The sequence below is a fragment of the Babylonia areolata genome, chromosome 29, assembly GCF_041734735.1.
Source record: "Babylonia areolata isolate BAREFJ2019XMU chromosome 29, ASM4173473v1, whole genome shotgun sequence".
Classification (NCBI taxonomy): Eukaryota; Metazoa; Mollusca; class Gastropoda; order Neogastropoda; family Buccinidae; genus Babylonia; species Babylonia areolata.
Window position 1 is genome coordinate 17687879 of NC_134904.1, and position 26629 is coordinate 17714507.

At 42.7% G+C, this 26629-nt stretch overlaps 1 protein-coding gene across 1 annotated transcript in view; it reads right to left on the reverse strand.

The window, feature by feature from the left end:
• Positions 1 to 10122: 10122 nt before the first annotated feature.
• LOC143274606 (LIM domain kinase 1-like) overlaps positions 10123 to 26629 on the reverse strand; it is an 81230-nt gene continuing 64723 nt past the window's right edge. Inside the window, exons 9-15 of the mRNA XM_076578473.1 lie at positions 26026 to 26112; positions 25299 to 25386; positions 22663 to 22766; positions 19768 to 19833; positions 17162 to 17392; positions 14705 to 14859; positions 10123 to 10459 (exon numbers count right to left, since the gene is read on the reverse strand). Coding sequence (XP_076434588.1) covers positions 10123 to 10459; positions 14705 to 14859; positions 17162 to 17392; positions 19768 to 19833; positions 22663 to 22766; positions 25299 to 25386; positions 26026 to 26112 — 1068 coding nt within the window. The remainder of the gene's footprint in view (positions 10460 to 14704; positions 14860 to 17161; positions 17393 to 19767; positions 19834 to 22662; positions 22767 to 25298; positions 25387 to 26025; positions 26113 to 26629) is intronic.

The window sequence follows — 26629 nt, forward strand, 5'->3', positions numbered from 1 at the left end:
CCAACTTCTTCCTCGTTCATCCCTTCCCCCTCCCACTCCACATAGCCTCTCTCCAGCCATCACACCCACACTCCGCACATCACACCCACACTCCCCACCCATCACACCCACACTCCCCACATCACACCCACACTCCCCACCCATCACACCCACACTCCGCACATCACACCCACACTCCCCACCCATCACACCCACACTCCGCACATCACACCCACACTCCCCACCCATCACACCCACACTCCGCACATCACACCCACACTCCCCACCCATCACACCCACACTCCGCACATCACACCCACACTCCCCACCCATCACACCCACACTCCGCACATCACACCCACACTCCGCACATCACACCCACACTCCCCACGCTCCTCAGCACACTTCACAAACACACAGAGAGCATCACAACAAGACCACCTCCGCCACTGTGCTCATGACAACATCCTTTATTGCTCGGTAATTGCCATCAATTGAATCCACCCGGGGTGGAATATAAAGACACACGCTGTGATCGTTGACTACGTCGTGGTACTGACGAGCAAGTTCTCAATAAATTACACTGAAGAAACATGCATCACTGTAACACACTTGTACAAAAGAAGAAGAAAAAAAAAAAAGGCGTTACATACAATTTCAATCTTGAGTTGACATTTCCAGCACTAATTCATCCATTTATTAGGAAAACTGTACACACGTATCACATTCATTTGTCTTTCAGTTCAACTGTCAAAGATACAGTTTCATCTCTTGCTCTGTTACTCTGCGGAATGAGGCTGTGCATGAACATGTTTTCTCTACAGGCATGTACGTGTGTGCGCGAGTGCAGCTCGACCGTATTCTGGCATTAGTTTTTTATGATGATGCTGACGACTTGGTGTGAGTGAACGTGCACAAGCATGAATGCACGCACTGTGTGTGTGTGTGTGTGTGTGTGTGTGTGTGTGTGTGTGTGTGTTTGTGTGTTTGTGTGAATGTATACATACATGTGCATATACATCTAAGTGTGTGCAAGTTGATAAGCATGTGTGTGTGTGAATGTGTGTTCACTTGCACATGCACAGGTATGTTTTTTTTTTATCAGGCCAGGTTTGAAAGGGTACAACAATTCCCAAAGAAGACACCAAGGATTTCAAATGTGCATGGACAGATTGAAATGCATGGCTTTCACCTCTGACCTGCCACTTTGCATACTGGTCAGTGCAGGTCTGGGGTGCATGCATACTTAAAGTACTTCAAGTCACCAGAGCAAAGTGTGAATTTGTATGCCTTGCTCTTTTTTTTTTTCTTTTTTTTTTCATTTTCATATAATTATATACATCTTCTGGACAACTTAAATATCAGTCCCTTATAACATAATTATATAGATGTATATATATATATAGATAGATATCACTACTTTCAACAATCTTAGAATTCACACCAAAAATACATTCACCAATGCACTCATCCAGACACTGACTGACAACGCAACTAACATTCAATGTGAATTTTCATATTCATTTGCACACAAACACATTCACATTCACACACACACTTACACCCACACCCACACACATCCCCCCCCCCCCCAACACACACACACAGAGTAAAACAGCCACTCCAGCTTTCTAGCACACTGGAGTTATGTACACCCATGTCAACACAAAGAAAAACGAGAAAGAAAAAAAACAAAGAAAGAAGAGACATAAACTGCGTTTCATGACCAAAGACGACTTCTGCCCGACATCTCCACACAAAGATCATCATGCCATACAGGAATGTCTTCCGATCACAGACAAGACTACCACGCAACACTCATTTGCGTCGTTCACTTCTGCACCAACACGGCAACACCTACACCTACTCGGTACGAGAACATTTGCATGCAAATTTTAACACAGTGACCACAAGCGGGACAGTTTCAAAAAAGCTAGCACAGACCAAAAGTGCCCCATCTGTAAAGCAGTAGGTAGTGTTACGTATAATGTCGTACCTCCTGCTTTGAATTCAAGTGTAAATAATTCTTCCCTTCGAGAAAAAAAAAAAAAAAAGAACAAAATAATATATATGATATAGTCATATCTAATGCATCAAACGACAAAGTACTCAAGGCAAGGCAAGCGTATAAAGCACTGACTTCGCATAGTTTGTCATAAAGGAAAAATATTTTTTTTAAAAACACAAAAAAAACTTTTCTTTTTTTTTAAAGAAAAAAGGAAAAACAAATGTTTGGACATGTTTGCTATATTTATGATCAAATTTGATATGTTGAATATCTGTCACAGGTAAAAGAATTTATCCACACATGCAAACATCCACAAACACACACACACTCACACACACACACACACACACACACACTCATACCCCCCCACCCCCAACCTTGCCCACACACAAAGTTACCATGCAGCCAATTTCAGTCACTACACAAGACACTAAATAAACTCAGGAAAACAGCAGCACTCTATCACCTCCATGCACTGGCATTCAAGAAAACCCATACAACCCAGAAACTTGGACTTTTATCAACAAATCTTCCACTTTTAAAACAAGCAAACAAACAAAAAACAAAAACGACAGAGGCAATATCTGAAACAAACAAAAAAAACAACAACAAAAACCCCCAGTCCTTTGGATGAGACGATAAACTGACATCCCATGCGCAGCATGCATTTAGTGCAAAGAAAAGAACCCAAGGCAACAAAAGGGTAGTCCCTGGCAAAATTCTGTTGACAGAATAAAAAACAACAACAACAATAATAAAAAAAAAAAAAAAGAAAAAAAAGGGGTGGCACTGCACTGTAGCAATCTGCTCTCCCCAAGCAGAGCAGCCTGAATTTCACACAGAGAAATCCGTTCTGACAAAAAGTAATACACAATACAAAATTCCTTCTCTAACGGTGTACAATGTATGATTTGATTCTTAGTAAATAAACAAACAAACAAACAAAAAAAAACCCCCAAAAAACCAACAACAGAGAGTCAGTATCAGTATCAGTATCAGTAGCTCAAGGAGGTGTCACTGCATTCGGCAAAATCCATATACGCTACACCACATCTGCCAAGCAGATGCCTGACCAGCAGCGTTACCCAACGCGCTTAGTCAGGCCTTGAGGAAAAGAAGAAGAAGAAGAGAGAGTCAAAGACATACAACAAAACTGAGTGACATAAAAACAGATAAGCGTGTGACCGTGTGGATGTTCAAACTCCAACCACAAAATAACAAAATAATTAACAGTCATGATTTGATCACCAAAAAACATCCAGATAGATACTCCCGGGTCTCCTTCATCCCAGGAAAAAAACACAGAAGACTGAAAAGTCTCCAACATACCCAATACTTCAGATCTTCCTCCAAAATCAAAACAGCCAGCCTTGCAATCTTTCTACGAATCAACCAAAACACAAATACGAGCAAACAAAACCCCAGCAAAGAGTATCTGGCACTTAGCAGAATCACATTCAATGAAAAGGAGCACCAGCAAACAAGCTATAATTACGTAGCCCGAAATATCCAATGCACAAACACATACAAGCAACAACTATCAATTATTTCACACATACCCCAAAAGATGTCCGACAGATGAATGTTCACAAAGAAACATTATTTTCTTCACTGATTTCTATCAAACACACAATAATGTTACATGGTCCAGACTGATCATCAACAATAAAAATTTGATTTGGTCCAGTTTTCATATAGGGAAACTTTGGAGGTTTGGTCCAAGTTTAAGCGAACATTAGGTAGTGGTCCTTGGCTTTGTTATCTGTGATAAATCGGATTGTTAACTGGTCTTTTTATAAAATTATAAAAAGAAAGACAATGTTTATTGGTCTTATTCATTGTTAACTTTGTGATATGAAGAACGTGAAGGGATTTGTCCCGTTACAAACTAGTGTATGTGTGTTTGTGTGTTTGTCTGTCTGTCTGTGTGCGTGTATGCATGTGTGTGTGCGTGAGTTCATGCATGCTTGTGTGTGTGTGTGTGTGTGTGTGTGTGTGTGTGTGTGTGTGAGCATGCGAGTGTGTGCATGTGTGTGTGTGTGCGTGTGTGTGTGCGCACGTGTGCGTGCGTGCATGCGCCCTTGTCTGTGAACACCGCACAGGTGTCTGCATGTTCATGACCCAAAGATCACAGTGACTTGATGAAGCTGTCAAGCTGGAGGACTTGAGAAAGTAGACAACCCATGGGAGCCACTCCCCTCTCCTCTTCCACCCCACTTCATCATGCCTCTTCACACACTTCACAGTCAGTCATCACCAAAAACTGTTCCACACTTAAACTCTGCATCAAGAAAAAATAATGTACAGAAGCTGTGAAAAATCTTGTATAAAAATAACTGAGGCATCTTCATGAATGTCTACAAAAACCAGCAACATCTTCATGGATGTCTACAAAAGCTATCTTCAAAAAATTCTTAAAAAAAAAAACAGAAAAAAAAAACGTACCATGTACCTGTCTCTCAACTTATGAATGGATCACTGTCCACACATGAGAACAGAAATTCACTGTTCGACATGTGAAAAAAAAAAAAACCCAAACAAACCAGCAAACCATGCTGTCCATGCACGTTAATCAATTAAAGATAAGCCTCTCTGGACACAAGGCAAATAGCATGCAGAAGTATGTACAGGGGAAATGCCGCAGTCATGTTTTTCCACTCACTATCCCATTCCCCACCCCTGACACATAGAAACGTAAAACCTTCACATGTATCAAGCTCCAACCCAGGGAATCACATCAACAGTGTCCACCAATGGCAGATGAGATCAGAATGCACACAGTTTTTCACAGCCACACAGTCTCTCTCTTCATCTTTTCCACAAGTAAAGAACAACCAAGAAAAAAACAGAATGACAACAAACACTAGTATTTTTCTCTCACACACTGATTTCTTCTTGATGATTAAAGGTCAATGGCCCAACTGCTTTTTTCTGCCATTGTGTGCACTTAGTAATAAAGGCATTTTCTGTTCTATGCCACAAGGATGACCACTTCATTTCAAACAAAACAGCTCTCTCTCCGCTATAAAAAAAAAAGTCTACATTTTTTACACGATTCAATTTTGAATATGAAAGCATGTTTTCTGTCACAGAAAGACACCTAGCTGAACAAACAAACAAAAAAAAGATTTATAATCTATACATCACATTATCAGTATCATGACAACATTCTTCCACCTACGCAAAGACAACTCTGATATCAAACATTCACTGTCCATGACAACAGAAATGTGCCTGTCAATCTGTCAGTTTGTTAAAAAAAAAAAAAAAAAGCAACAACATCTTGACATACCTAGAAATATGGTGACAAACCTCATCAGTGAAGGAGAGAGTGCTGATTTCACACTTTATCCATGTGTCAATCATTCCTATGTGAGTGAATTGCTGTTCAGTGCAAGACGCTGATTGGCTGAGCAGACGACGGGTCTGGAGGACGCGTCTTAGTACTGCATTGTCCGCAAAATTTGGCGAAGAGAGCAAACTGAGGCTGAGTTTGCATCAGTTTGACAAAGATACAGTTCCAGACACCAAACCTTTCAAACCAGTGACTTTCATGCTCCGACAAATGTAAATGAGGACAAATATCATTTCGTGAAGAAAAACACCAAAATAAATGACAATTGGTAAACAGTTTCAGAAAGACTACACAACTCATATGACATTTTTAAATGTGTCTGTGCTATTAACAAACAGAGGTGCAATTTCAAGTGGGTTTTTTTTTTTATTGACTCAAAAAAGCACCATTATGGTGACCGCAAATTTCAAAGGCATCAGACTTACTCTTCATGCATAAAATATTTGGGGCTTTCTGGTTAACCGACACGTCAATGTTGACTAGGACAGGAAAAAATCTCAGAATCTTGCAATGTGAACTGGTAAAATTATCAATGCTGACAAGTAAAAGGAAAAAGTTAAGCATCTTGTGTTATGTATGTGAACCAGTAAAACTATCAATGTTGACCAGAATAGGAAAAATCTTAGAATTTATACTGTGAACCAGTATAACTATCAATGTTGACGAGTAAAGAAAAACCATGGAATGAGGCATTGTGAACCAATGAAACTATCAATTAGACCATTTGATCATCATTATACGCACACTCTTTACATCAACACACTTTGGACAGAAATGAAACAAACAAACAAAAAAATACCCCCCAACCAAACATCCAGTAAATCACCTTGCGATAACACCAGTGTGTATCTTTGCTTTCATTCCATGACATGAACCTTGGCCAGCAGTTTTCACAGCATTCAATACTTCAGACACCCTCGGCGCCATCAATGTCAAGTCAAATACCTCATCTCTCAGCCTACACTAAAAGCTTCAAATACCTCATCTCTCAGCCTGCATTAAAAGCTTCAGTCATCTGGAGGTGTCAATAAAAGTGTTAGACAAGGCTAAACCATCGCCCATCTAATGCACCAGACGTGGCAGTGTCAGACACTGGTTCTGTTGCTGACCTCTCTCAGTGCTTCAAGCAGTCCACTGTCGTCAGTAAGGTCACCCCCCCTCTCCCTCCTTCATCACTCTTGAACAAAAAACAAACCGTTCACTTTCTATGCTACGTTTGCATAGTAACTATGGGCTTACGATCCCCGTCCCTTTGAAGATGACTGTCAAATAACGTCTTGCTGCTGCAAGGAATAGACATCCCACAACAGCGTCCACCCTCTTCCAGAAAACAGACAACTGTTGTGACACTTGCTGGCGCCAGTGTGCCTCCAGCCCTGGACTGCAGAGCCCACTTAAGTTCCGATCATTGAAAACACAGACTGTGTCATCTTTAGAGAACACAGACAGAGAACACAGACTGCGTCTCTGACTGTGTCAGGAGAACACAGAAAGTGCGTTGGGAAAACACAGACTGTGTCAAGTAGAAATAAGACTGGGGGTGCTAGGTTTAATTACTACTGGTCATCTATAGAGAACACAGAACACAGACTGGGTCAAGTAGTAATAAGACCGGGGGTGCTAGATCTTATTCCACTGGTCATTTTTAGAGAACACAGACTGGGTCATCTTTAGAGAACACATCTGGTCATCTTTAGAGAACACAGACTGGGTCACAGAGAACACAGACTATGTCATCTTTAGACAACACAGACTGGGTCATCTTTAGAGAACACATCTGGTCATCTTTAGAGAACACAGACTGGGTCACAGAGAACACAGACTATGTCATCTTTAGACAACACAGACTGGGTCATCTTTAGAGAACACATCTGGTCATCTTTAGAGAACACAGACTGGGTCACAGAGAACACAGACTATGTCATCTTTAGACAACACAGACTGGGTCACAGAGAACACAGACTGGGTGATCTTTAGAGAACACAGACTGGGTGATCTTTAGAGAACACAGACTGGGTCATCTTTAGAGAACACAGACTGGGTCATCTTTAGAGAACACAGACTGGGTCATCTTTAGACAACACAGACTGGGTCATCTTTAGACAACACAGACTGGGTCATCTTTAGAGAACACAGACTGGGTCATCTTTAGACAACACAGACTGGGTCATCTTTAGAGAACACAGACTGGGTCATCTTTAGACAACACAGACTGGGTCATCTTTAGACAACACAGACTGGGTCATCTTTAGACAACACAGACTGGGTCATCTCTGGAATATGACAGACTACCAAGAGAAGACACAACCTCCATCATGCAACTGCAATTTGTTATCAGACAGCTGTACTACTCCATGGCACAAGCTGAGCGGTCAGAGCTGTTTCAACAGGCCAAGCTGCAGGAGCTGTGGAGGCACTCCAGAGGACCACCCATGCCCTCTCAAGGGCTGATCTTGTGAACTGAGAACAGGAGGAAGAAGGGGAATCCACCCTAGTCTGTCACAGCACTGACATCTCAGCTTGTCCTGAGAGCAATGTCTTCTCCGTGAAAACAAAAAACTTCAAAACCTTCGCCCTGACAGCCGTGGACACATGGTTTGCCATCAATTTATGGGATGTTATGCGGAAAGCCATGTCTGCTTCATAAAAACAAAAACTTCAAAACCTTCGCTTTGACATTTATGAACACATGGTTGGTCACCGATTTAATGTCTCTTCACCAAAGTGATTTCAGATGGAGAAGGAGAATGTGCGTGCAGTGCGCCGGTGTGCGTGAGAAAGCATTCAAACTGTGTATGTTTACACATCTGACAGCAAAGAGAAACTCAGAATGCAGCTGGGAAATTTGGGGAAAATAAACAAAGTAACAGAATCAAATTAAGAAACCATGAAATCAACTGACCGGTAAAAATGGACACGTGCCTAACATCAGAATACTAACAGGCAATTAGCATTTGGATAACCTAACAAAAAACATCTTTCAGTTTAGGATGAAGAGTTCAGACATGTTTGTAACTCTGTTGTGGTAAGCTCTGGAATGAACTTTCTTTTTTCTTTTTTTTTTTTAAATATCTCAAAACAAGAAAGAACATTGATGAACACATTTCCAGTGTTTTCCATCCCTGAAACAGAACCCCCCTCCACTCCAAAGAACCGCACAGACACATATACACACAGACAGAGAAAAAAAAAGAAAAAAAAAAACACCAAGAAAAAAAAAATCCTAAGAACTACACAATCGTACATGAGTGTCCCTGTGTTTCTGGACGACATTTCAGCTTTCTCAGACACTCCCATCGCTTAAGAGTACCATCATGACCCAAAATCACAGACACATTTCCCAACCCGAGCCATGTAAAACTACACTGATCAATAGAAATTAGCATGAACCACTCAATCGCAATTTGACCAAACCCCAATATGTTCGCGGCCAGTCTGCTCATGAGACTAGCCCAGTTTGTCTGAGATCATTTGTGTGAGTGGAAAATTTCTTTATTTAAACTGTTTCTTCCTGATCGCCACACTGCTTCAGTAAAAAAAATAAATAAATAAAAATAAAAGGTTAAAGTTCCCATATTTTTTTAGAGCCGTCAGGGCACTAAACTCATATCCACTGTGTCGAGGGCTCAGCATGGGAAGGCGGGGCCCAATCCTCTCCTTCCGCCATTCTAACCTTCCCAATTCTAAGTCAGGTCGCCATTCACACGTGGGTGGAGTGAAGAAAACTCGAGTGACGTCCCTTTCCCCAAGGACTCGACACCATGCCGAAACAGGTGCCCCGAACCCTAGGCACTGAATCGGAAGACCAAGGTCTAACCAACCATGGTGCCCTTTGCTTCCACTGACAAGAGTCAAGCCAAACAGCATCCCACCAGGCAGCTAGCTATATCGCTTTTATTTAAGATTTGTTGTTTCATATTTTTATAAATCTGCAACAACCAGTATTAGTGGATAAACAGATTCCAGTCACATGCGCCACAATAACTTAAGTAGCTGATAAAGTATGTACAACTGACCAGCAATGAAGTCAGATATTGCTGTTAACTGAATAAAAAAAAACAACCAAAAAACCAAAAAGACAAAATATCAAAGACAAATTTCTGTCAATTCACAAAGATGATAAATTTCTGTCAATTCACAAAGTAGTATCTTATTTTAGACTGAGCGACTGCGATTCTTAAGGTGGGATCTATGTAAGTACATGTTTGTGAAAATGGTCCATCATAACATACATTATTAGCATAGCTCAAGTAGTGGTCATGAAAACTCTAACAAAGTACTGTTGGAAACAGCACTGCAACGGTGTTCAAGAAATACATCAACAGTTGCCTTCGAAAGCCTAACAAATCTTACTCTCTTTCTTTATCAACACAACAGTTTCATTTTTCTTTTCTCCATAAACATCCTAAACGCCTTCTTTTCAAAGCTTCTCATCCTCCTCTGAAAACAGCCAGTTCCACCAATAAACATGCCTGAACACTTTCGCCGATAATCAGCTGATTACATAAATATCCTCAAACATTTTCCCCTCTCTTCTAATAACAACTGGTTCCATAAATATCACCAAACACTTTCCCCTGTCTTCTATTAACAACTGGTTCCACAAACATTCCCCAAACACTTTCCCCCTGATTTCAATCAACAACTGGTTCCATAGATATCCCCCCCCCCCAAACCCTCCTCCTCCCCCCGAAACACTTTCACCCCCGGTTTCTGTTAAACACCTGGTTCCCCAAATATCCCCGAACCGCCCCCCCCCCATCCACCCACCCCTCCCCTGTTAGCAGCCACTCTCCTTCCCACCACCCTCCCCCTGCTCCCCAGCAATGACAGTTGCAGTGGTAGTAGCGGTGATGCCGTGACTAGCTTTGTGTTGGTCTGTGGAGGTGGTGGTGGAGGAGGAGGAGGAGCCAGCGGCTGGGGGAGGGGAGGAGGAGTGGTTGGGGGGCGGGTGCTTGCCGCGGGAGGGGGATGCGGCCTCCTGGGTGTAGAGCGTGTCCTTGGCGTGGTGGTAGAACTGCACTGCGCAGCCCTGCAGTCGCTGCGGCGCCTTGCGGCCGTGCTCCACGTGCAGCAGCAGGGCCTCGCACAGCTCGTTGGCCTCCTCAAACGTCGGCCTGAAAACAGGACAGGGTGGACACTACAGGGCTAGTAGTCACAGAGATGCCAACCCCTGTCAAGTTGCCGCGCATGCACTCAAAGCCTGAAAAGCACGCTGGTTTATGCTGCTGTCAAGCATGCACACACACACACACACACACACACACACACACACACACACACACACACACCTATCAGAGTGGATTTCTACTACAGAAATTTGCCAGTAGACAACACTTACGTAGCTATAGGTTCTTTTACCGTACCTCAAGTGTGTGCCGCATACAGGACCATGGTTTATTGTCTCATCCAAGAATAGACACTCAGTAGTTAGTTTGATTTTCCAGTCAAACTTGGGAGAAAGGGCAAGACTAGGATTCAAACCCACACCCTCATGGACACTGCATCAAGAGATAAGCGTCTTAACCATTCTGCCATCTTCCACTTGTACACCTCGAGTACTAGCAGTCAACAAATATCTGCGTACTTTCAGAAAAAAAAGTACACTCCATATGCACTGACAATATCAAGGATCTGTGCTGTTAACGCAATCTGGGCGGACATCTCCACATCACTGATGCATGCAGAACATCAAATACGCATGTAAAATACCCTGTAATCCATGTCAGCGTTCAGCAGGTTTTGGAACAATAACATGCACAGCATGCACATCCCCAAACACAGAGTATGGCTGCCTAAATGGCAAGGTGAAAACGGTCATTCATGTAAAAACCCACTCATTGATTATAATAATGACAGTATCGATATAGCGCTGAATCTTGCGCAGAGACAAATCTAAGCGCTTTCACACCAGTCATTCACACGCATGCACAACTCTAAAAGTGTAGAAACTGAAGACAAGGAAGAGGCAGGGGAGGGAGTGAACATGGGAAGGTACAGCCCATGAATTTTGAAGAACTCCTCACTGTTACACCTCATCATGTCACAAGGCCAACAGAAACTCCTCACTGTTACACCTCATCATGTCACAAGGCCAACAAGAACTCCTCACTCTTACACCTCATCATGTCACAAGGCCAACAAGAACTCCTCACTGTTACACCTCATCATGGCACAAGGCCAACAAGAACTCCTCACTGTTACACCTCATCATGGCACAAGGCCAACAAGAACTCCTCACTGTTATACCTCATCATGTCACAAGGCCAACAAGAACTCCTCACTGTTACACTTCATCATGGCACAAGGCCAACATGTTACACCTCATCATGTCACAAGGCCAACAAGAACTCCTCACTTTTACACCTCATCATGTCACAAGGCCAACAAGAACTCTTCACTGTTACACCTCATCATGGCACAAGGCCAACAAGAACTCCTCACTGTTACACTTCATCATGTCACAAGGCCAACAAGAACTCCTCACTGTTACACTTCATCATGTCACAAGGCCAACAAGAACTCACTGTTACACCTCATCATGTCACAAGGCCAACAAGAACTCCTCACTGTTACACCTCATCATGTCACAAGGCCAACAAGAACTCCTCACTGTTACACCTCATCATGGCACAAGGCCAACATGTTACACCTCATCATGTCACAAGGCCAACAAGAACTCCTCACTTTTACACCTCACGATGGCACAAGGCCAACAAGAACTCCTCACTGTTACACCTCATCATGGCACAAGGCCAACAAGAACTCCTCACTGTTACACCTCATCATGTCACAAGGCCAACAAGAACTCACTGTTACACCTCATCATGTCACAAGGCCAACAAGAACTCCTCACTGTTACACCTCATCATGTCACAAGGCCAACAAGAACTCCTCACTGTTACACCTCATCATGTCACAAGGCCAACAAGAACTCCTCACTGTTACACTTCATCATGGCACAAGGCCAACATGTTACACTTCATCATGTCACAAGGCCAACAAGAACTCACTGTTACACTTCATCATGTCACAAGGCCAACAAGAACTCCTCACTGTTACACCTCATCATGTCACAAGGCCAACAAGAACTCCTCACTGTTACACCTCATCATGTCACAAGGCCAACAAGAACTCCTCACTGTTACACCTCATCATGGCACAAGGCCAACAAGAACTCCTCACTGTTATACCTCATCATGTCACAAGGCCAACAAGAACTCACTGTTACACCTCATCACGGCACAAGGCCAACAAGACTCACTGTTACACCTCATCATGTCACAAGGCCAACAAGAACTCACTGTTACACCTCATCATGTCACAAGGCCAACATGTTACACCTCATCATTTCACAAAGCCAACAAGAACTCCTCACTGTTACACCTCATCATGACACAAGGCCAACAAGAACTCCTCACTGTTACACCTCATCATGACACAAGGCCAACAAGAACTCCTCACTGTTACACCTCATGAGGTCACAAGGCCAACAAGAACTCCTCACTGTTACACCTCATCATGTCACAAGGCCAACAAGAACTACTCACTGTTACACCTCATCATGTCACAAGGCCAACAAGAACTCCTCACTGTTACACCTCATCATGTCACAAGGCCAACAAGAACTCCTCACTGTTACACTTCATCATGTCACAAGGCCAACAGGTTTCAAAATAACAACCCACATTCACTTGCTCATAAAGGCTGGTGTTCGTTCCTTTTCTTAGTTTTCGAGACCTTTTTCATTCAGTGTTGCATATCATTGTACTGGATAGAAAAATGGTGACAGTGATGATGATGATGATGGTGGTGGTGGTGATGATGATGGTGGTGGTGGTGATGATGATGATGATGGTGGTGGTGATTGTGATGGTGGTGGTGAGGGTGATTGTGACGGTGGTGGTGAGGGTGATGATGTTATTATGTTGATGGCGATGGTGAGGATGATGAATTTGGTGGTGATGATGTACAAAATATGGAAAAATCGTACCGACAAGGAGGTCTGGGAGAAAGTGTTTGTCTTGGTGTGTGTATGCACAACTGGACTGCATATTTGTCTCTTGACACGAAACGTGCAGACAAAACAGGAGTACAGGCTTGCCTTTGGCATGAACGGGTGGCTGGATCAAGATTACCATAATTTTGTTGTTGTTGTTGTTGTTGACGGTAGATACCCCCACCCCCACCTCCTCATTGATGATTTATTTTAAAAAAATTTAAAAAAAGGATTACCATAATCTCAAGGCTATAAGCTGCTACTTTTTTCTTATCAAACTTTGATCCCTGCGGCTAGAACATCGTTTGCTGGTGGTGGATTTTCCCAATCTTTTTGGGGGGGGAGGTGGGGGGGGATTGGGGGTGGCGGGGGGGGGGGGGGGGGGGGCAATAAAGCCCAACCATAGCATTTTTCACACCACCAATCTCAGTGAAACATGAACTGTTCTCTGGTCAATATTTTGTAGTTTACTCACTGAGCACACAAACAATCAATGTCACTTGGTTCATGCACTTTTCTACTTCACTGTCCTGCTTCTCTCCCCCCTCCTTCCCCCTCTCCCCTCCTTCCCTCCCTTCCCAGACCCCACCCCACTCTCCCCAGCCCTTCCCTCTCCTCCAAGCCATCACCCATCCTTCAAGCTCCCCCCCTCTCCCCTCTCCCAACTCCCCCCCACCACCACCCCCCTTCCCCCCTCTAAAAACTCGCCTCTCCTTCAAGCTCCCCCCCCTTCCCCAACTCCCCCCCACCTCCCCCCCCCTCTAAAAACTCACCTCTCCTAAAAACTTGCCTCTCCTTCAAGCTCCCCCCCTTCCCGAACTCCCCCCCCCCCCCAAATCCCTTCCCCCCCTCTAAAAACTCACCTCTCCTAAAAACTCGCCTCTCCTTCAAGCTCCCCCCCTTCCTGAACTCCCCCCCCCCCACATCCCTTCCCCCCCTCTAAAAACTCACCTCTCCTAAAAACTCGCCTCTCCTTCAAGCTCCCCCCCTTCCCCAACTCCCCCCCCCACATCCCTTCCCCCCCTCTAAAAACTCACCTCTCCTAAAAACTCGCCTCTCCTTCAAGCTCCCCCCCTTCCCCAACTCCCCACCCCTTCTCCCCCTCTAAAAACTCGCCTCTCCTTCAAGCTATCACCCATCCTTCAAGCTTCCCCTCCACTCTTACCCCCCCCCCCCCACTTCCCCAGCTCCCCCTTCCCCCACCCTCCCATCTCTCCCCACCCCTCTCTCTCTCCACCCCCCAGCTCTCTCTCCCTCTCTCCTTTCCCTCCAACCTCCCATCTCACCCTCACACCCCCGGGGCCCCCTCCCACCCTCCTTCAAATCCCCCCTCCCACCCTCCCTCAACCCCCCCTCCCCTCACCGTTTGTCTGGCTCCAGCTGAGAGCAGAGGACGGCCAGCATGAGGAGAGGCTCAGGGCAGTCCTGACAGAACTTCTTGTGGAACAGGTCCACGTTCAGCCCAAAGTCCACACACCGCGGCAGGTCGTCGGGGTCTGCAGACACCCGCGCTATGATCTGCACACGTCACGCGTCGCATGCAGATATAACACACACTCATCATGAGTATATCACACACGTGTACAAACCACAGACAAACACACATCGTGCACAAATATACCACACAATCATCATGCGTATTTCACACACACATACAAGTACCATACACATTTCGCACACACATATCATGCACATACATTTACACATATCACACACACATGTCATGCACAAACATCATACAGATACCACTCACACACATACATATCATACACATATCACACACACATATCGCGCACATACAAATCATGCAAATCACAAACACACACACACACACTATCATAAACAATTCACACACACACATCTCATACACATATCATAAACATATCATACACACACACATTACACACATACATATCATATATACATATATTACACACACATCAAATAGCATACATATATCACACACACACATCATATACATATTACACACACACACACACACACACATAAATATCGTTGGGGTATAATGATGTAAAGGTGTGTGGGTTGTTGGGTTGGTGGTGGTGGTGTGTGTGTGTGTGTGTGCGTGTGTGTGTGAATAAATAACGAAATATGTAGTTCTGAATGCTTCTGTGTGTGCTGAATAATTACTTTTCTTCCTTTTGTAAGTAATTACCTTTTTCTATATTATAATTATTATTCATTTATTTATTTATTTATGTAAGCTTATCTATTATTTATTCGCCCGTTTTTTTGTGTTTTTTTTTGTTTTTCTCAAGGCCTGACTAAGCGCGTTGGGTTACGCTGCTGGTCAGACATCTGCTTGGCAGATGTGGTGTAGCGTATATGGTTTGTCCGAACGCAGTGACGCCTCCTTGAGCTACTGAAACTGAAACTGAAATTGTAAGTAATTATGTATCTGCGTTTGTGTTTAATGTTTATTGTAAAGTGCTCCCTCTTGTGTGTGTGTGTGTGTGTGTGTGTGTGTGTGTGTGTTTGTGTGTGTGTGTGTGCATAGGTGTCAAAAAAGTGAAGGGAAAAAAAGAAGAACAAAAAATATAAATATAACAGTAAATGCAGTTTGCATATAATTAGGCTTCATTTTTTTTTTTTTTTTTGTGTGTGTGCCCATCCCAGAGGTGCAATATTGTTTTAAACAAGATGACTGGAAAGAACTGAATTTTTCCTATTTTTATGCCTAATTTGGTGTCAACTGACAAAGTATTTGCAGAGAAAATGTCAATGTTAAAGTTTACCACGGACACACAGACACACACACACACAGACACACAGACAACCGAACACCGGGTTAAAACATAGACTCACTTTGATTACACAAGTGAGTCAAAAAATGAAGGAAAGGAGCAGATGCCTGACCTTTACATAAACCCAACACACTAGCTACACCCTGATCGTCAACAGTATCTTCATAAACATCCTCACCATCATCATCATTATTATTATCCTCTTGCTGCTCCTCCTTATGCCCACCATCACCATCGTTATCACCATCAACATATCCTCACCATCATCAGCATCATCCTCACCATCATCGTTATCAACATCATCCTCCTCCTCCCTCACAATCACCACCATCATTACCCTCACCATCATCATCATCACCCTTACCATCATTTCCATCCTCACCATCACCACTATCACTCTCACCATCACTGTCAACATCGCCCTCACAATCGCCCTCACCATCCTCATCATCACTATCATCCTCACCACTGACCTCACCATCATTGTCATCAGCTCCCTCACCATCGCCACCAACATCATCATCCTCACCACCACTAGCATCCTCATCATCACCCTCACCACCACCATCATCATCACCCTCACCACCACCATCATCACCCTAACCACCACCATCATCATCACCATCACAATCATCATCACCCTCACCACCACCACCACCCTCACCACCATCACCCTCACCAACACCACCACCATCATCATCACCACAACCATCACAATCACCCTCACCACCACCATCATCATCACCCTCACCACCACCATCACTCTCACCACCACCACCCTCACCACCACCATCACCCTCACCATCATCATCACCACACATCACCACCATCATCATCACCCTCACCACCACCATCATCATCATCACCACCACCATCATCATCATCACCACCACCATCACCCTCACAATCACCAACACCACCACCATCATCATCACCACCATCATCACAATCACCCTCATCACCACCATCATCATCACCCTCACCACCATCACAATCACCATCACCACCACCATCATCACCACCACCACCATCACGATCACCACCACCACCCTCACCTCACAGATGATGATGCCGTAAGAGAAGACGTCCACCTTCTCGTCGTAGGACGCCCCGTTCAGCATCTCGGGGGCCATCCAGTAGGGGTTGCCCACCACCGTGTGGCGCTTCTTGCGCTGGAAGCGCTTCTTGCCGGGCCGGCTGTTCCTCTCCTTGTCCACCCGGAACACCTCTGGGGGCCGCGGCAGGATCTTGGCCAGCCCAAAGTCGGCCACCACCAACGTGCGGTCCTGCACACCCAGGGAACCAATCAATCGAAATTCATCTTAACTTTTTTATTATATCTTTTATTCTTGTTTTTTTTTTTCCGGAGTATCGTGATAAACACAAAAAACAAGAGTGGTTTTTTTGGTGTGGTTTTTTTTCTTTTTCCACCCATCCTTAGTGTACAAAAGTCAGGAAAGAAAAGCATTAGAAAGTAGGGAAAATTGAGGCAGTAAAAAGAATGGGAGACAGTTTTATCATAATTTTTTTTTTTTTAATTTCATTTTATCGAGATAAGCACGATAACAATTTTTTTTTTCCAGATCCAGCCCTTGTGTACAAAAGTCAAGAAAGAAAAACAAAAGAGAGTAGAGACTGGAGAAAGAAAGGAAAATAGATAGAATTTTACTGTATTTTTTGTTTTTATTTTTTCAGAGTACTGAGATGAGCACAATAAGAAGTGGGTTTTAAAAAAAAATTTTTTTTTTTATTGGTTGTTGTTATTGTTGTTGCTTTTTTTTTGGGGGGGAGGGGGGGAGGGGGAGAAAGGGGGGGGGGTCCAACCAGCCCTAGTGACAAAAGCCAAGAAAAAAAATCATGAGAAAGAAGAGAAAATTGGGACAGGAAAAAGAAGACTGCTTAAAAAAAAAAAATTTTAATTGATTTTTTTTTTATATAGAATATCAAGATAAGCACAATCACAAGAGTGTTTACTGTCTGTTTGTTTTTCCCACCCAGATCCAGTGAACAAAAGTCAAGAAAGAAAAACAAGAGAACGTAGAGAAAACTGAGACAGGAAGAAGAAAGGAAGAGAGATTGAGTTTTTATAAATTGTATTTTATATTTATTTATTTTTTTTAGGGTATTTGTATTTGTATTTCTTTTTATCACAACAGATTTCTCTGTGTGAAATTTGGGCTGCTCTCCCCAGGGAGAGCGCGTCGCTACACTGCAGCGCCACCCTTTTATTTTATTATTTTTTTCCTGCGTGCAGTTTTATTTGTTTTTCCTATCGAAGTGGATTTTTCTACAGAATTTTGCCAGGGACAACCCTTTTGTTGCCGTGGGTTATTTTACGTGCACTAAGTGCATGCTGCACACGGGACCTCGGTTTATCGTCTCACCCGAATGACTAGCGTCCAGACCACCACTCAAGGTCTAGTGGAGGGGGAGAAAATATCGGCGGCTGAGCCGTGATTCGAACCAGCGCGCTCAGATTCTCTCGCTTCCTAGGCGGAAGGTCTCTTTCAAACCAGCCCTAGCGTACAAAAGTCCAGAAAGAAAAACAAAGGAAAGTAGAGAAAATTGGGACAGAAACAGGAAAGGAAGACAGATTGAGTTTTACTGTATTTTTTTTATTTTTTATTATTTTTTTTCCGGGTATCAAGATAAGCACAATAACAAAAGTGTTGGCTTTTTTTTTTTTTCCTTTTTCTACTTAGCTGCAGTATTCGTATTTCTCTTTTTTGTCACAACAGATTTCTCTGTGTGAAATTCGGGCTGACTCTTCCCAGGGAGAGTGCCTCGCTACATCGAGAGCGCCACCCATTTTTTTGTGTTTTTTCCTGCATGCAATTTTATTTGTTGTTCCTATCGAAGTGGATTTTTTCTATTGAATTTTGCCAGGGACAACCCTTTTGTTGCTGTGGGTTCTTTTACATGCAATAAGCGCATGCTGCACATGGGACCTCGGTTTATGACTAGTGTCCAGACCACCACTCAAGGTCTAGTAAAGGGGGAGAAAATATTGGCGACTGAGCTGTGCTTCAAACCAGCGCGCTCAGATTCTCTCGCTTCCTAGGCCATCACTCCACTGTCCACATCACAGCGTACAAAAGTCAAGAAAGAAAAACAAAAGACAGTGGAGAAAACTGACACAGAAAGAAGAAAGGAAGACAGATAGAGGAGGCTATGCAAGGCAAGGCAAGGCAAGGCAAGGCAAATTCTTTTTTGAGGATAATAGACAAGCAACAATGTGCTTTTTTGTTATCCAGTCCCCACCATAAATAGTCTATTCTACATGGTAATATTATAAACACAAACCATACATGCATGCAATCTGACATCCCACTCCCAACCCCCACCCCCCCCCATGACCCACACACACCTTCTACACACATACACTTCTGTTACAGAATGCATGACATAAATTAAAAAAAAAAAAATGTCAGCAGATGTACATATCTTTTTCTCCCTAACAATAAAGCTCTATCTAAAAGAAACACATACAGCACAGAAGCATTATTTCAGATATAATTTTTCTGTTCTCAGAAAACAGCAAGTTAACAGTGTTTTAAGGAATTAGGGTGGGTTCTATAAGTCACAGCCGAGGTTTTCCTAGAATCAACATAAACTATTCCTCAGCAGAACATTGAACAGCCCCACACTGGCAGCAGCCTACCTGTCGGATTAAACAGTTGCGGGAGTTCAGGTCCCTGTGGATGATGTTCATGGAATGAAGGTAGGACTGAAACAAATGATAACAATGACAGGTAGGTAACAAACGATATCAGTGACAGGTAGGACTGAAACAAATGATGACAATGACAGGTAGGAAACAAACCATATCAGTGACAGGCAGGACTGAAACAAATGATGACAATGACAGGTAGGAAACAAACCATATCAGTGACAGGCAGGACTGAAACAAACATTCATGGCAGGTAGAACTGAAAGTGAAACAAACCATATCAGTCACAGGTAGGACTGAAACATACAGATAAACAATGACAGGTAGGACTGAAACAAACAATGACAGGTAGGACTGAAACAAACAATGACAGGTAGGACTGAAACAAACAGACAAACAATGACAGGTAGGACTGAAACAACAAACAATGACAGGTAGGACTGAAACAAACAGACAAACAATGACAGGTAGGACTGAAACAAACAGATAAACAATGACAGGTAGGACTGAAACAAACAGACAAACAATGACAGGTGGGACTGAAACAAACAGACAAACAATGACAGGTGGGACTGAAACAAACAGATAAACAATGACAGGTAGGGCTGAAACAAACAATGACAGGTAGGACTGAAACAAACAATGACAGGTGGGACTGAAACAAACAGACAAACAATGACAGGTAGGACTGAAACAAACAGACAAACAATGACAGGTAGGACTGAAACAAACAGATAAACAATGACAGGTAGGGCTGAAACAGATAAACAATGACAGGTAGGACTGAAACAGATAAACAATGACAGGCAGGACTGAAACAGATAAACAATGACAGGTAGGACTGAAACAAACAGACAAACAATGACAGGTAGGACTGAAACAAACAGATCAACAATGACAGGTAGGACTGAAACAACAGATAAACAATGACAGGTAGGACTGAAACAAACAATGACAGGTAGGACTGAAACAAACAATGACAGGTAGGACTGAAACAAACAGATAAACAATGACAGGTAGGACTGAAACAACAGATAAACAATGACAGGTAGGACTGAAACAAACAGATAAACAATGACAGGTAGGACTGAAACAAACAGATAAACAATGACAGGTAGGACTGAAACAAACAATGACAGGTAGGACTGAAACAAACAGATCAACAATGACAGGTAGGACTGAAACAAACAGATCAACAATGACAGGTAGGACTGAAACAAACAGATCAACAAACAATGACAGGTAGGACTGAAACAACAGATAAACAATGACAGGTAGGACTGAAACAACAGATAAACAATGACAGGTAGGACTGAAACAACAGATCAACAATGACAGGTAGGACTGAAACAAACAGATCAACAATGACAGGTAGGACTGAAACAAACAGATAAACAATGACAGGTAGGACTGAAACAAACAATGACAGGTAGGACTGAAACAAACAGATCAACAATGACAGGTAGGACTGAAACAATGACAGGTAGGACTGAAACAAACAGATAAACAATGACAGGTAGGACTGAAACAAACAGATCAACAATGACAGGTAGGACTGAAACAACAGATAAAAAATGACAGGCAGGACTGAAACAAACAGATAAACAATGACAGGTAGGACTGAAACAAACAGATAAACAATGACAGGTAGGGCTGAAACAACAGATAAACAATGACAGGTAGGACTGAAACAACAGATAAACAATGACAGGCAGGACTGAAACAACAGATAAACAATGACAGGTAGGGCTGAAACAACAGATAAACAATGACAGGCAGGACTGAAACAACAGATAAACAATGACAGGTAGGGCTGAAACAACAGATAAACAATGACAGGTAGGACTGAAACAAACAATGACAGGTAGGACTGAAACAAACAGATCAACAATGACAGGTAGGACTGGAACAAATAGTTTAACAAACAATGACAGGAAGGGCTGAAACAACAGATAAACAATGACAGGTAGGACTGAAACAAACAGATCAACAATGACAGGTAGGACTGAAACAAACAGATAAACAATGACAGGTAGGACTGAAACAAACAGATCAACAAACAATGACAGGTAGGACTGAACCAAACAGATCAACAAACAATGACAGGTAGGACTGAACCAAACAGATGAACAAACCATACCAACAGCAGCAGAAGGAGAGGACTGGGCCGCAGCCTTTCCATTGCTGAGCCCTAGAAACAGCGCATTTTGAATTCACTGTCCGTAAAACACATAAAAAAAAAAAAAAGGGTTTTGAATCCACTGCCCCTGAAAGGCCAAGGGACCTTTAACTCACTCCGGACGATGGAATGCTACTGTGGTTTCAACATTTGAACATTTTTCCACGTTCTCCTCATGGGGTAGCATAACAATTGCAGCTACACAAGGCATTGTGAATGTGTCAAGGGTCGAATGGAAAGTTTCTTCATGAGATTCCGTAACAGCACACTCCACAGCGAGCCAGCGAGTTCAGGACCCCACAAGACAAGCTAATCTGCATACGTATCGAAAATGGCGTTGCAGGCGATACAAGCAGTTTTTACTGTTGCTGAAGTGATTGAAATGCTTCAAACTGAAGGTTTTGCCATTGACGAGGATGATGAAGACGAGGAATAAAATATCTGCAGTGAAGAAAGCTACCAACAAGAAGTTACTGATAGTGACTCAGCTTCTGAGAGCCGTGAAGAGGGAGGGGGGTGGGCGTTCACATGACGTGAGGAGAGGGGTCAGTGGGTCAAGTACAGTGAGTTTCATTCAGTTACTTTATGTTTTGTATTTTTTGTGATTTTTTTCCTAACCCTGAGAAATGGGTCATCCGTAGGGAAAAGCAAGGGAGAAAACTATTCGCCCAGAGTGAGTTGACCTTAACCTTTATCCTTTCACTCACCATTCCTGCAGAAATGTCCTTGACAAAGCTGGTCCTCTGTACCCACGTCAGTTCCACAGCATGGTCCATCAGGATCTCTGACAGCGTGCCGCCCTCAATGTATTCTGACACACAGTGCAGCCACCACGCTTGTAATGATGGTGATAATGATACCAATAATAATGTGTATGCATCATAGTCAGTCGTGCTCCACTATGACCATCAGAACAGCAGAGGAGTTAACTGCTGTCCCAACAGTCTGAGCTGGAATTTGATTATAGCGGAGAGTGTCTTGCCAAGTTACATCTCTACTCTCTCAGCCAAGAGGGTTTTAGAGCAGTCAGCGTTGGGATGGAAATAATAATACTAATAAAATGACAGTAATAATAAAGATACTACTACTACTACTACTACTACCAATAATAATAACAATGATGATGATGATGATGATAATGATGATGATAATAATAATAATAAAGAAAAAATGGAAAAGGTCAGCAATGCTAATAATAATAATAATAACAATAATAAAAAGAAAGAAAAAAATGGAAAAGGTCAGCAATGCTAATGATGATGGTTGTGATCTTCATGACGATAAATCATTCATTCAATTCATTGTGTCCTTCAAAGATCATAACATTTTCTGAGGTACAGATGAAGGCGACATACTGGGCAATGACATTTTTCCTTCTTTTGTTCTGCAGCATGTGGTATTTACGGATGTCAAATACCTTTCTGGTTTTTTCATCACACATTACTCTAATGTGATATACTGTATATGTATTGTTTAGTGCACATTCAACAAATCTTCTTTGCTGGTCTTTCGTCTACATTTAGGTGATCAAGATAAACGATGGAATCATGATTCACACTGTGGACATATTCCTTCCAATTTTGCTGCTAATTCAACAAAACAAAAAAAGAAAAGAAAAGAAAAGAAAACAACAACAATGACAACGAGTATTTACATAGTGGATATATCTATCCAACATTGCTGCTCAGTTGAACTCATTGAACCCAGCGCCCTAGCACTGCTCAGGGGTCAACATTTGTTTAAATGAAATGATGGGCGCAATAGCCGAATGGTTAAAGCACTGGACTTTCAATCTGAGGGTCCCGGGTTCGAATCACGGTGACGGCGCCTGGTGGGTAAAGGGTGGAGATTTTTACAATCTCCCAGGTCAACATATGTGCAGACCTGCCAGTGCCTGAAGCCCCTTAGTGCGTATACGCAAGCAGAAGATCAAATACGCACGTTAAAGATCCTGTAATCCATGTCAGCGTTTGGTGAGTTATGGAAGCAAGAACATACCCGGCATGCACACCCCTGAAAGCGGAGTATGGCTGCCTACATGGCGGGTTAAAAACGGTCATGCACGTAAAAGCCCACTCGCATATATACGAGTGAACGTGGGAGTTACAGCCCACGAACGTAGAAGAGGTAGTTTAAATGAAACGGTTTCTAAGTTCCTACATGTTTAAAATGCAAGCAAAGGGGGTAAGACTTCTACAGCATTTCGGGCAGTTTCCGGGCAGAGTCAATTTGGAGGAAAAACCTGTTCATTTCAGCAAATGTTCTGCCTTTTTTTCTGCACAAATATGCCATGGAGGCATTCTGAGGCTGCAGACTCCCAAAGGTTGAATGGGTTATGGACGTGACAGTGCAGTTACTGTCTGACCGGCTCATGGAAATGACATTCCAACACACTACCTGTCCGGGTCCAGTTTTAAACATTTCAGCTTAAAGAATTTGCCTTCTGCTCCCCTGATCTCTTATCCACAACATCGTCAGCCCACTCTATACAACAAAACAAAATGCTAAAAACAATGGACAAAATAAAGACGGGCACAAGAAAACAACAAACACCCTCCCCTGTCCCCCTTCAAAAACAGGGACAGCATTTCATGTCCCTGTTCCAGGCTTGAACCCCAAACCACAAGACCCTGACTGACCTGCGACCTTGTGGAGCTTCTTTTTTGAAAAAAGAAAAAAAAAAAATCGTAACGTCTTGTTCTGTATTAGTTGGATCCTTCAAGTGTCAACATGAACAAAACAAGTTCAATAAGGAAAAGACATTCTACACCAATGCTTAAAAAAAAAAAAATCGTATATATATCACATTCTTTCACACATTTTAGATTCTGTGGTTCTAAAGTCTCTCCCCTCTCCGTGAAGAACATGAGTAAAACAACAACAATAACAACAAAAAGTTATAAATCAATTTACTGTGAAGCAGACACAGCATAATTTACATCTGTAAACTGTATATCTTAACTGTTTTTGCATCGCCACTTCCTACTGTCTTCATTTTGATGAAAATACAATGCCATACAATGTCAAATCAACATTTTCAGTTTGACCAGTTAACCCCTCTAGTGCCCCAGGACGGTACTTTCCATCCGCGTCATTGTAGGAATTTTCCTATCACACAGTCATTAGATTCATGTGAAACTGTCATAAATGGACAGCGTGTTCACTTTCCTTTCATAAAATATGGATTATTTCTACTTTCTTTTAGTAGTTTGCATGCTAGAATTCCTTTCCCCCCCCCTTTTTTTTCTTCTAACCATTACCCCCTGTGTGACCAAACATCCCTCGTCACTGAGCATAGAACAGACCTGGTGCTGAAAGGGTTAATGAAGCCACACTGCAATACCTGTGACCATGTTGAGCTTCTTGTCTCTGTACAGCACGCCCAGGAACTTGAGCACATTGGGGTGGTCCAGCTTGCGTAACACAGACACCTGTCACCACCACAACAGTATTAGTTTCAGTTCCAAGTTTCAAGGCGTCAGAGCCTAAAGACAGATCCAGTGATGTCTTTTGTATTGTACTGTGCTATACTGTACTCTACTGTACTGTAACTGTGCTGTGCTGTGCTGTGCTGTACTGTGCTGTGCTGTGCTGTATTGCATTGCCTTGCCTTGCATTGAATTGTATGGTCTTGTATTGTACCATATCATACTATACTGTTTTGGGTTACACACCATCACAACAGAGTTCAATGTATAAACTTCAGGCTCCCACCCATGTGGACAAAGCATTGTCATAATGCAGCACTAACATTTCTTTGGTTTTTTGTTTTTATTTGTATTATTTTTTTCCAATCAATATCACTTTTTGATATTCTACAGAATGGAAGGAACGGGACACACACTCACACACACACACACATTCACCCACATTAACACACACACACACACAGTACGCACACACTACACACATACACACTCAACCACACCCACAGAAACACACACACACACTACAGACGCATAAACACACACTCACCCACACCCACATAACCCCCACCCCCACACCCCCACGCTACACACAAACACAGCAGCAGGACCACAAACCCTGGTGACAACAGACCCCCCACTCACCTCATGCAGGAAACTTTTCTGGGCCTCCTCGTTGAAGTTGAAGAGTTCCTTGATGACCATTACCTCCCCTGTCACCTTGTGAGTCACCTGCAACACGCCCAACACCTCTCTCATTCACTCTTCACTGTGGCAAGGGGCAACAGTTGTGCTGTTTTATTTCCAGGCTATGGCCTAACTGATGATATAATACATGACGCTGCCTGCTTGCTCATGTGGGCCTACTGTATTTGTCAACTTTTTGACATCACTCTTTTTGACTCACTTGTGTAAACAAAGTGAGTCTATGTTTTAACCCGGTGTTCGGTTGTCTGTGTGTGTGTGTGTGTGTCCATGGTAAACTTTAACATTGACATTTTCTCTGCAAATACTTTGTCAGTTGACACCAAATTAGGCATAAAAATAGGAAAAATTCAGTTCTTTCCAGTCATCTTGTTTAAAACAATATTGCACCTCTGGGATGGGCACAAAAAAAAAAAAAAAAAAAAAAGAAGCCTAATTATATGCAAACTGCATTTACTGTTATATTTATATTTTTTTGTATTCTCTAAACTTGGCACTTTGATCTGATATTCTGACCCAACAACAAGAGCAGTCATTATTATCA